Source organism: Typopeltis vanoorti, chromosome 23 (assembly GCF_054136105.1).
Source record: "Typopeltis vanoorti isolate ZY-2024b chromosome 23, IOZ_Tvanoo_1.0, whole genome shotgun sequence".
Classification (NCBI taxonomy): Eukaryota; Metazoa; Arthropoda; class Arachnida; order Uropygi; family Thelyphonidae; genus Typopeltis; species Typopeltis vanoorti.
In genome coordinates, this window is record NC_143571.1 from 57,853,776 (window position 1) to 57,866,296 (window position 12,521).

Sequence of the window (12,521 nt, forward strand, 5' to 3'; positions counted from 1 at the left end):
ATTTTATTTTATGCAAAATGATCATAATAAAACAGGCTATATTTTTAATGCAAATTATCTCATAATTTTTATGAACCTTCTGAAATAAGTGGAATTAGCATTAGAATTAGCTTTTGACTCTGTAGAGGTCTGGTGCAAATAATAAAACAGCTGTATTATTAATGAAAACTACCTAATCATTTCTATGATTTCTGAAATAGGTTGAATTAGCATGTAATCTTCGAAAGCCGTTATTTTTACATCAGAGGGATGCTCATGCCAACCTCATTGAAATTTTGGAGTCATATAAAGGTCGTCTTCCTTCCACTGCTATTCACTGTTTCACAGGAAGCAGAGAAGAACTGCAGAAATACATAGATATGGGATTTTACATTGGCCTGACTGGTAAGTATGCTTTTTTTTTAAATTAATTTTTATATTTTTTTATGATCAACTTGCTTTAAAACAAATTATGTAAATAAAAATAAAGCATTTAATATAAAATGTTTATATTTTATGTTAAGTTTATCATCAGAGTTAACACACCAAAAGAACAAACAGTTATGTAAGCACATCCATGATGCAATTGGAAGAACAATGGGATTTTCCACCCTTCAATTCAAAAATACCTGGATGTAATTCTCATCTTGACAAGCAGAATCTTTATATGTGCTTTTTCAATTGAAAGTGAGTTAGCTGATCTCATGTGCAAGTAGCAGGATTTTTCTCCCAGAAACTCAGATTTTTCCTCCTGCCACGAGAGGCATATTGGCCATGAGAACATATGCAATTTACAGTCAAAAAATATACTAATGTTGACGATGTTGGGTGGTAGATGGTTGTGCACTGATAGTAGGGGAAGACATGAGATGTATTGAGTTGAGCAGAGTGCCCTCCCACAATGAGTCCTTGTAATAATCATAATAAAAGTGATAATGGAATGACAACAGACATTAGTGCTTTCTTTCTACTGCTTTCCAACCAGTCACATGATACTATTAGGAACCTGTGGGAAACTACACATCTATGAAAAAAGTTAGCTAATGGAGTGCAAGGTTCCTTATAGGGATATAAAAGCATATGGAAAGAGAAAAGTTGAAAGAAAACTTGACTAAATTAGAGACAAAATAAAAATTAAATTATAATATTTACATAAAAATTGCATATAGAGTATATATACAATTAATCGATTATTTGCATAATGCAAATTGAAAATTGAATGTTAAAAAGAATGAAATACTAAATCAACCTATGAATGTGTGTGTGTATGTATGTATTTTATATATATATATTTAAATTAAGGGGATATTAAATGTGTGAATAGTGATCAGAGCTTTACCCACCTTTGCTACGAGTTGCCCTAGTTTGTACTACGTGCTTTGGCTTACGCTAGTATCCGCCAATACTTTTATAATTTACTATACTCTTTGATTTCGATCTTTGAGTTTCTTATTTGGTTTTGAAACAATGTGGGATTTAATATCCCCTTAATTTAAATAATGTTACATCACCGAAATGAAGCCTATTGGCTCTTTATTTAAGTAACATATATGTATTTTATATACATGTATTTGCATGTTTTCACATCCCTATAAAAGTATGTTTGTTATTCATAACACCAACTGGCTTTCCTTTTCCAACTGTGCAGAAATGTAGATGGAGATGTTGAAACATTTGCAGTCACCAGTGATCCTAAACTGTTCACATGCCTACTAGATAACCCTCAAAACTCTCCAAACACTCTTGATCTCTTCCTCACCAATGACTCTTCTAAATATACTGTAAATGTTGTATGTCCTTCAGAAATTCAGACCATAATATATTATTAATTTCTTGTCCAGTGAAGATATTAGGAAGAAACTTGGAACTGTTAACATTCAGGAATGTGTGAGCAGAGCTAATCTGAGGCCATATGGTCACTTAAATAGAATGGAAAAGGTTTGTAAAAGTGGTCGTTTCTGTTTGAATGCCATTAAAATGACCCAGAAGATGAGGTTCAGGTGGATTAATGCAGTTAGAAGTGCTTAGAAGACCAAAATATAAGATCTGACAGTATGTTAGTCCTGACAAATAACATCAAATTGGAGGAACTTCTTGATAGGGAGTTAGTAATAACAAGCTGTTCATGTAATGCTATAATAGTATTATATGATTTTACATATTACCTGTATACTCCTTGAGGGACATATCAGGAATTTGATGATAGTATGGCGATCATATAGTACTGCTGTCTAAAAATAGATATAAAACTATATTAGAAAATTTGAGAAATTTCCCTACTGAATTCTAGGTAAGATTTATGCTGTATGCTTGAGAAAAGATAAATTTTGGACAAGATACTTGGAAGAATAAGCTGAACTCAGCTTATTATTATCATTATTATCCTAAGACCCCCATTGGAGTCAGAGGCTCATCTAGGAGGTCCCTTTTATCATACATGCATCTCATCATATCATGCTTTAAACCAATTCAAATTCTCTGTAGACACTATGTACTCAGGTCAGGCAGTGCATTCCAATTCACAACTCTCCATGCAAAAAACTTGATTCTCACACCCTTGCTTGCATGCTCATTATACAGCTTTCAAGGATGACCTCTTGTTATCCCCACCATTTTATGAAAAACCTCTTCAACATTAATCCTATAACAATCCTCTTCTTATCCACTAGATTCTTCAAATTGCATTGTCTCAGCCTTTCTTCATATCCAACATTCCAGAGATCAAAAACTGTTTTGGTCAATTCTTCTGGACCCTCTCCAATGTCTCTTCATCCTTTGAAAACAAGGTAACCAAATCTGTTTCATAGTAGTCTATATGTGGCCTCATCAGAGCCTTATACAATGGAACAAGAATGTCCTTACTTCTACATGTCGGTGACCTCCGCATCATTCCCAGAAATTCGTTGTATTGTCCTCACAATTTTGACAATGTGTCTTCTAAATTTTAGATCCTTATCAACCATCACCCCAAGATCTCTTATTTATCCCACTCCAACAATATATCCCCACCAAGCACAAATTCTGCACCCCATCTTTGTTTCCCAAATTTTAAAACCTTAGATTTTGTAGCATTGAACTGGTATCCCCACTCCCATGCCCATTCACTCAATCTATGCAAGTCCATCTGTTTTATTCCTCATAATTCAACCCAACTTTGCATCATCTGCAAACAACTGTATATCTCCATTCAAATCTTTCCCAATATCATTAACATGCAGGTTAAACAGTAACGACTCTAAAACAGATCCATGAGGCATACCACTAGCGACTTTTTTCTTCTGGTATATCGCTCCCCCATACACAACTTGCTGATACCTTTCAGATAGCCAGTCTTCAATCCAATGCACTAGTTTAATATCCAGTTCCATCTGCTCTGTTTTGAATATCAACTTATCATGTGATAATCTATCTAAAGCCTTTGCAAAATCTAAATAGAACACTCTGTATCCATCTCCTTTGTCCAATGAAGTCATCTCCTTATTGTAATAAGTAAGTAGATTACTAAAACATGACCTCCCTTTAACAAATCCATGCTGTCCATCAAAGATAATACCACTGTTGTGAACCCAATTCTGGATCCTGGTTCTCACCAGCCTCTCTAACACTTTAACCATAACAACTGACACATAGATAGGCTTATACTTTGATGCTTGAATTCTGTCACCTCCCTTATGAAGCGGCACAGTCTTGCCATCCATCCACTCCTTTGGAACTTGACCCAATGCAAGACTCATATTAAACAAATATATCAAGGTTGACATCAAGTCCCACAGCCTTATCAATATCAAGTTTGTTTAATTCTCCATATACCTCTTCCTCACTCACAGTCAGTCTCTCTTTCTCATCATCAACTGCTTGCAAACTCCACAATACTGCATTCACAAGAATGAAAGACCTTTATGAACTGCTCATTAAATATTTCAGCTATATCTTCTGCAGCAATTGTTCTTATACGATTTTCTCCAATCAGTGACATGCTACCATAATCGTTCCTATTTTTGCTGCTGACCTACATATTGAAAGAATTCCCTGGATTTTTTTGGCTTCATGAATTAACTGCCGCTCACACTGAACTTTTGCTATCCTATATTGCCTCCTTAATGTCATTATCCACTGTATTACATGCTTAAGCTCTTCATTCATCATTTCACACCTATATTATTTAACCCTCTGACCCTTGTAATACATTTATATGGAATACATAGTTCTTGAATATCACCCAAGCGGCACTGATCTCCTTTTCATTCAACTCCTCATTCCATGCTACAGCTCCAAGCTGTCTCCTGAGCTTCTCATAATCACCAGCCTTTTAGTTTCACATATACCCTTTCCTCACAGAAGTCCTTATATGGCTGGCAACCATCCAAGTAATCACTTCATGGTCACTCTCTCTCACTTACTGGAGGGAGATTTGGCACCTCATATATAATAACATGAAATGATCAAATCCAAGATCCTCAATCCTTGTGTGTTCTTACTGCCTCAGGTAGTTGTACTTCCAAATCACAAGAAACTTATTTTGTTTACTTCTAGTTGCTATCTCATCATTGCAGTATAGATTGCGATGATGAAATGCCGTAATTAAAATCAACCACAATGATCACCCTTTTCCCATTTGCTTATATATTTCTTGGTCACTACCCTCCACATTACCAGGTCTGTAGCAACATCCTACAAAGTATTTCATTCTATTCACCTCTATCTCACACCCTACTGCCTCAAAACCATTACTATTTTCCCCTTGCATCTCTACCTTGTATGGACATAACTCTTTTTCATCTATCATCCATAGCACTCCACCTCCCTTTTTATCCTATCTTCATGAAATACATCATACCCTTATAAAATGGAATACATCATGAAATACATCTGTATTCCTGTGAGGATGTCATTCTCATCCAATCATGTGTCACTTATTCCAACAATTTTTGGGTGAACAAAATCAATCAGTGCAACCATTTCGTTTCTCTTGTTTCTGATACTCATACTTCTACCATTCATATACAAACATAACAACTCATTTCTGGATTTATAACACGTTTCACTGATACTACTTATTAGATGCGACTTCTCCATACTTTCCTCGAGCCATTTCTTTTTCTTCTAACTCATCCCAGAACCTTCTTCAAATCCAACTGTTTTTCCCTACATCCCAGGTCATCTCCTTCCCTTTTTGTCTACACACACACACACACATTCACATCCTCTTGAAACATTGACATTTCTCACACTATGTTCCCCTGTCCACATTGAGTGTTCCCGTTTCTCTGTTTGTCTTGCACACTTGTTCTCTCATTCTCTACACTCATATTACCCAGTTCTTCATTCATAAGCACCACTTCAATCTTGCCTTTCTTACAGCAGGCATAAACATGCTACCTTGGAATTCATATTTGCAGTTTTTCAAGATGAAAGATCAGCAGCTTTATTCTCCAGCATTCTAAAAGTTCCGAGTTGTGTCCCAATGTTGTTTAACAATGCATTAATTCAGTGTGTTGTTAAACATACTGAATTAATGTGTTGTTAAGCAACATTGGGACTGATAAACAACAATAACACATTAATTCAGTAGCACTACTCTGCAGACAGACCATGACTTATGTAAATTTGGGCTTCAGCTAAGTAAAGGACTATGAAAAAAAATTTTGAGTTATAAAAATTTCACTTTCTATACGATGACTTGCATGTCACCTGACAGCAGTTTTCGGAAGGCAGATAGCCCATGCAATGCATGTGTGCACTTTTCTCAGTCTCTTTTCGTTTATATTTTGAACATGGATGTGGTATGTATTTCTATTCATAATACACTTGAATATTTAGTGTTTGCATGCACTCTGATAGAATACAATCATGATGGGGAAAAAGTAGAAAAAAATACTAACAGAAATAACCTCTAAAACATGTTAATATAATACCATATTCATATACTATAAATATGTTGGCAATAGGGAGTGATTAATAGGTTGTGGTGGATTAAATCCAACTTATGTAAAATGTTACATTCGAGGGCATTCGACAGGGTGCTACATGATAAGCTGATATTTAAGTTGCAGCACATGGGTCTGGATGTCAGATTGATCAACTGGATTCAGGATTGGCTGTCTGATAGGTATCAGAGAGTTGTGTATGGTGGGGAAGTTTCAAGGAGGCAGAGGGTTACAAGTGGGGTCCACACAAGGCTCAGTACTGGGACCTATATTGTTTAACCTTTATATCAGTGACATTGTCAGTCGATTGCAAGGGGATATTCAGTTGTTTGCAGATTATGCGAAGCTGGGAAGGATTATTAGTAATAGTGCAGATGTGGTAGCCCTGCAAGAGGATTTGAATAAGCTAGATAGATGGGCAAATGTCGGTTTAATGCAGCAAAATGTAGGGTCTTGAGGTTTGGGAAACATCGATGGGATGCTGCATACTTTATGGGAAGAGTTATACTGGAAGAGGTGGGGGAGACAAGAGATCTGGGGTTGATGATTGATAGAAACCTGAAATTTAGGGGACATATTGCAAAGGTGGTGAAGGTAACACAGAGGATCGCTGCAATAATGAGAAGGACACTGACCTGCAGAGATAAAAGGGTTATCATTCCATTGTTCTCAGATTTGGTCCCCAGAATTTGAAGGGGATAAATTAACTGTGGAAAGGGTACAAAGGCAGATAACAAAGATGGTTTCAGGACTGTACAGTGTTAGTTATGAGGATCGGCTGAGGGAATGTGGACTGCAGAGTTTGGTGGATAGAAGAAGGAGAGGTGATATGATTGAGACTTTTAAACTGTTGAAAGATGGTTACAGGGTTAACACTGGGGAGTTCTTTCGCTTGGTTGAACAGCGGGAAGGAGTGATGACAAGAGGCCATCCCTGGAAGTTATGAAAGGGAACCGTGAGCAAAAGGGTGAGGAGTGGTTTCTTTGCATGGAGGGAGGGTGGTTGAAACATGGAATGCATTGCCTGATGGAGTGGTGAGAGCGAGAACAGCCAATGAGTTTAAGGAATGGTATGATAGACTGTATTTCTTAGGAAGGACCTCCCACGATGAGTCTTTTGACTTCATGGAGGCCTGGATGATGATAATAATAATAATAAGTAGTCAGGAGTCTGTCTGTATTTAACAGCATATTTTTTTAAATTTTGAATGCATGAAAAGTCTTTTTAATCAGAAGCAAGGCATTAGCAAAGGGCACATAAATTCATGCTTGAAAATAGTTGTGATCATTCTGTTTGTGGTGGATAATCACTGAATTAGGTTTTTTTTTTTTTTTTTTTTTTTTTAAGAAATGGTATTAACCTTGCATTAGTTAAGTGGGGTGTCACAGACCACAAAGATCCTCTGCACACTAAACTAGCTTGCACACAACTGCCTGTCGTCTATGGCATCTAGTAGCGGGTTACAGGAGAGGAAGCTATACTGAGGCATGACTCACTGCCACGTGTTAAAAAGTTATAGTCAATTTGAAATCTTTGCAATCTGTGACACACTGCCTTACTAATGCCAGGTTAATGTCATTTTGTTTTTCTCCAGTTTTCTTGATAGAAAAACAAAAAACCATGTTGATTCCATGAGTAATCTAATTATATATTCGTCTAAACTTATAAACATTAATAATTTCACATGGTTGGTGCTGAACCATTGGTATGATTCAAAATTATTCTATATGGAACACAAACTAATCTTCAACTACAAAATTTTGTTATTTTACGTACATACACACACACACACACACACACACACACACACACACATATATATATATATATATATATAAATACACACACACACACACACACACACACACACACACACACACACACACACACACACACACACACACACACACAATTACAATGTGGCCTATAAGTCACAGGAGTTTAAAATGTTGAATAACTAAGAAAAAGAAATCTCCAGCTTCTGTATTTCATTATAACCAAAAAAATAAAAATTACTAAATAAAAAGTTATTAAATGTTTAAATCCCTTTGTAACTTATGGGCCACCTTGTGTATATATATATATAAACACACAGTAATCCCTCAATTATCTAACCACAGTGGGAGTGCAATTTGCTATTGCTAATCAGATAATTGAAAGGTTGGATAAATGAAGGTACAGTTATATGTTGTCATACCCAGAAGTCATTTAACTCATTAAATAGGGTCAGTTAATTGAAAGTTCATTCATATGAAGGTTGGATAACTGAGGGATCACTGCATGCACACACACGCGCACACACAGTTCACCTTGTTTTGTAATACTGTCAGTTTTAAGCATCTGGTTTGTATGTATATTTTTCTCCTTATTCAAGGATATTTATGGAAAGATAAATCAGAAGATGGAGTTCGAAAAATCCTTGAAGATGGATTGATTCCTCTTGATCGCCTTTTGGTTGCTACGGACTCACCTTTTATGTATCCAAATACCCGAGCATCAAAACTTCCAGCACATGTTAAAAATGCTCTCACTGAACGTTCTTTAAGTTTTTTACATCGTTATTGTACTTTTCAGCGTAATGAACCATGTTCCTTGCCTGTGACTGTGGAAATGATCGCTGCATATTTAAAAATGAAACCTGATGATGTTGCTTTGAAAACAACTTACAGTGCCTTAAAAGTATTTGGTCTTAATTGAATAGAAAGAATAATTTTATTTGTGATTCATGACTGTTTTACATTGCCTCTATGCATCAAAATTGCAATCAAAGATTTAATGTATATTAATAAACAGAATATCTTCTAAACTTGTAAGGAATTAAAATGTAATATAGCATTTTGTCAGTGATCTGTAATGTCGTGTATAATTGAATCAATAGCTATTCAGCTTTAATGTTATGAACTTCGTTTCCAAAGTTTTCGTATAATGCAGAGTTGGATGTGATTATCAAATAACATATATTTGTTAAATATATATAAATGTTTTGGAATTTGAAAACTGTATATTGCTATGTTAAAAGTATATGTATTTTAGGAAATAAATTCATTTAGTTAAGTAAAAGTATCATTGGTCTTGATAAGAAAAAAATTAAAATCTGCCAACTTTTTTTTAATGTTAAGGTGTGATAGATCTTTTCATAATGCCATTTAAGATAACTTTAAAAGACTCCTTCCTTGTCTGTGCCATCTAATCTTTCACTACTACTACTTCTGCTAATGTGGTGATAGTATTGGGTGGTTAGGTTTAACTGACAAGTTACTTAACAGTATTCATTAAGTACAGTTATTATCAGCCGCTTTCTAGGAGTTCGTGTAGAGCGGCAACAGCATGAACTCCATGAGTTATTCATTCATATTTTTAACTGAATGTACATATAACTACTACCAAATGTATTGAAGTTTGATTTATGATTTTATGTTTGTAGGGGGGGGGGGTACCATATCACCTGAAAGAAAATCAATCCCATGGACAGTCTGATGCCTAACTTAATGGTGGAGAAAAATAAATAACAATCAACCCCACACACACATACACATCTACTGTGAAATTCAGCACATATAGGTTGGCTTATGTATATTCATTCAAAGCTTCATTCCTTCACATTCTTTATTTTTAGTTATTTTTTATGTGTAAATTAAGTGTGTAAAATTTTATGTGTAATAAACATGCAATAATACATGCATGTTTATCGTTACCAAATAAATAATCATTATACATAAATTTTAACTAACTTGTTCCTAAGCCATAACAACTATTTGAATTCTAAAGTTAGATAAATTAGCCATGGTTATAAAATCAGGGCTGCCTTGTGTGGGTGTGCAGGTTGTGCCCTGCACAAAGGTGCCTGATCGGGGGGGGGGGCATTTCAAGATGATAAATAATAGCAAATTTTTATACAGTGCTCTTATTCACGGAGTAAAACTTTGCTATATAGATTGCACAACTTAAAAATAAACAGTAAGGCAATAAAAAAATGAACACTAAACTCAACAACCTATTAGCTGCTTTGCTTTGATGTACCACTTCATGAGTGGTGTGTCAAAGCAGATTTGAATTGTGTTGATTTTTTCGTGAGCTTCCAAGTAGAACCTGATTGAAACTGCCATATTAGTCTATCAACTATTAACTTGAGCTTTTAAATTTTGAAAATTCTAAAATAACCTTTTTCTTTGCCTGACTCTAGTTCACAACTTGTCCACTTTGATTCACTTAAATTACTTTTAAAGTTTCTGGGATCACTTTTTCTAATACTATCACAAAAATAATACTCAATATCTTAACTTATGTTAGTGGAATCAAATCCTGTCTACTGCGCCATTTTGTTGTGTCGTCCTTCCATGGTAGTAATAGTACATCCTGTCTTTTGATCTGCCATCTTGTTTTAATGTTGTTCTTATTAAGGTTAATTAATTGTATGTTGATTACTAAGTCAAATATAGGGAAATTTCTATTATACTGCACCACCCTATATTCAGATTAGTCTATGCAAAATAGTGGAATCAAATATTAATTAACTTTAGCAGTCTAATTTTTATATATAGGCCGAGTTTAACATCAACATTTAAGGTTCTCGCTAGGTCCGATAATTTTATGAACAGTGCAGTGAAAAAGAATCAGGCTAACAACAAATTAAAATCAATAAAACAAAATATTTAATGCAGGATTATATAATATAAACATAAGCATATTTTGGATACAAGATAATGCAAAAATAACTTTGTTCAACAACTCATAACATTCACTCAACTCTTGGTATCAAACACTGAAACTTTAAAGTCTGGTTTCTCCCTAACAAGCAAAGATAGTTCTAAAGTTCAATATCACTAAAATTCACAGCAAATATTTTAACAATTGTATTCTCTAATTATCCCTTAGTCAGAAATCACATAGTTCAGTCAAGAGGTAGTTATCACTCAAAGGGGGGGGGAGAGACTATTAATCTTCTAGCTTCGGCTAATTTCAGCATAAACACCACAGTTAATGTTAGGAATTAACAGGAGGAGTTAATTCTTAATACTTCACTCTAAAATGCTATAAAGTACAACTGTTCTTACCGGAATAAATCCTTTCACATATTATTCACTGGGGCTCACTTAAAACTTTAGTTAACTATCACACTGGAGCTACACATTTCAAAAGTAATCTTCTTTAAATTAACTTAATCTTTAATCTCAGCACATCACAAATGCAGACACACTTGCACTAGAAAATTCACTAATTCCTCGTATACTACTTTGCAATAGAATCAGCTTTCCACTAATCATCCTTGGAAGCTCTGGAATTCAACATTAACTTCAGAATTCCATATCAATATTCTGAGTTGTCAATATATCTTGATCCTTCGTAATCTAATTACAGCACTTAATTCCTATTACTACAGCCTCTTACTGTACTCCGTGCTGCTAAATAGATATCTCCTCATCTCTTCTTAATCTAATTACAACACTTAATTCCCATTACTACAGCCTCTTACTTTACTCAGCGTTACTAATAAGCTATCTCCTCATCTCATCTTAATCTAATTACAGCACCTAATTCCTATTACTACAGTCTCTTACTTTACTCCGAGCTGCCATGAGTGCTCCCTGCTTCCCGCCTCTCTCTTCACCGCACTATCGTGAATGCTTCTGGTCTACTGATCCCTTGTATACTCTCGCTTTTCGCTTATATACCTTCAGTTTCTTTCCTGCCAAAACTTGTTCTCACGGTCTCTCTCATATCAGTTCCATCTCCCTTTGCATACCATAGCTCACACGCCACCATGCTCGCGCTATCTAGTTTTAACTCCGTCTCCATGACAACAATTAGAGCAGTACATAAGCATAAGCATTACATAACATTTTACCTTTACATACAGAAATAAAATGAAATGATATTTTTCAATTCAAATAATATAAAATTAAATAAGATGAACACAAATTCTTCTATTATTAATATAGGAATAAATAAAATAATCTGAACGTTATTTTATACATATCTCAGATTAAATAATTAAAAAAAAACTCAAAGGTAATTATATGAATAATAGTTTAAGCAAGAGACAAACAATAAACAATATTTACAAGTCTTGCTTATGTTATGGAAGATCATGTTGGATTCTTAAAGAAATACCAATAATTTTAATTTCTCTTCCTTCAGAATCCAACACTATCATCTCCTCCACACTTTCACCCTCCTCCCTCTTCACTGCCATTGCCACACTCACTATCATTCTACCAGGCAAGTACTTTACTCTGCACATGCTGAATCATTGAATCTCCACACATAACACTTTAAATAGATATATTCATCCTTCTCTTACAGCTTCCAATCTTTCTCCCTCTCTTTTCTGTCCCTTCTTCCTCTCAATCCCTTGCTTTCACATTCTTGTCATTCTGCAATTTCCTCTTTCACTGTCTCTCCCATTCTCTTGCCTTCCTCTTTCCCATTTCTCTGATGCTATTCTCTTACACCTACTCTTGTTCCTCTCACACTAGCCAACCTCTCTCTCTCTCCTCCTAAGATCTTCATTCACCATCCTTAACTCGGGCTTCAAAATACTGAGCCCATCTGGGATTTGAACCTAGTACCTCTCACAGCCAAAGCAAGAATCATACCCTTAGACCAACATGCGAT

At 35.1% G+C, this 12,521-nt stretch overlaps 1 protein-coding gene across 3 annotated transcripts in view; it reads left to right on the plus strand.

Annotated features, from left to right (window-relative positions):
• The window catches only part of LOC150093876 (uncharacterized), a 106,946-nt gene extending 97,980 nt beyond the window's left edge, over nucleotides 1-8,966 (plus strand). For all 3 annotated transcript variants that reach the window (XM_090412661.1, XM_090412662.1, XM_090412659.1), the window contains exons 5-6: nucleotides 201-384; nucleotides 8,281-8,966. In XM_090412661.1, coding sequence (XP_090268787.1) covers nucleotides 201-384; nucleotides 8,281-8,603 — 507 coding nt within the window. In that variant the 3' untranslated portion in view covers nucleotides 8,604-8,966. The remainder of the gene's footprint in view (nucleotides 1-200; nucleotides 385-8,280) is intronic.
• The last annotated feature ends 3,555 nt before the right edge of the window (nucleotides 8,967-12,521 follow it).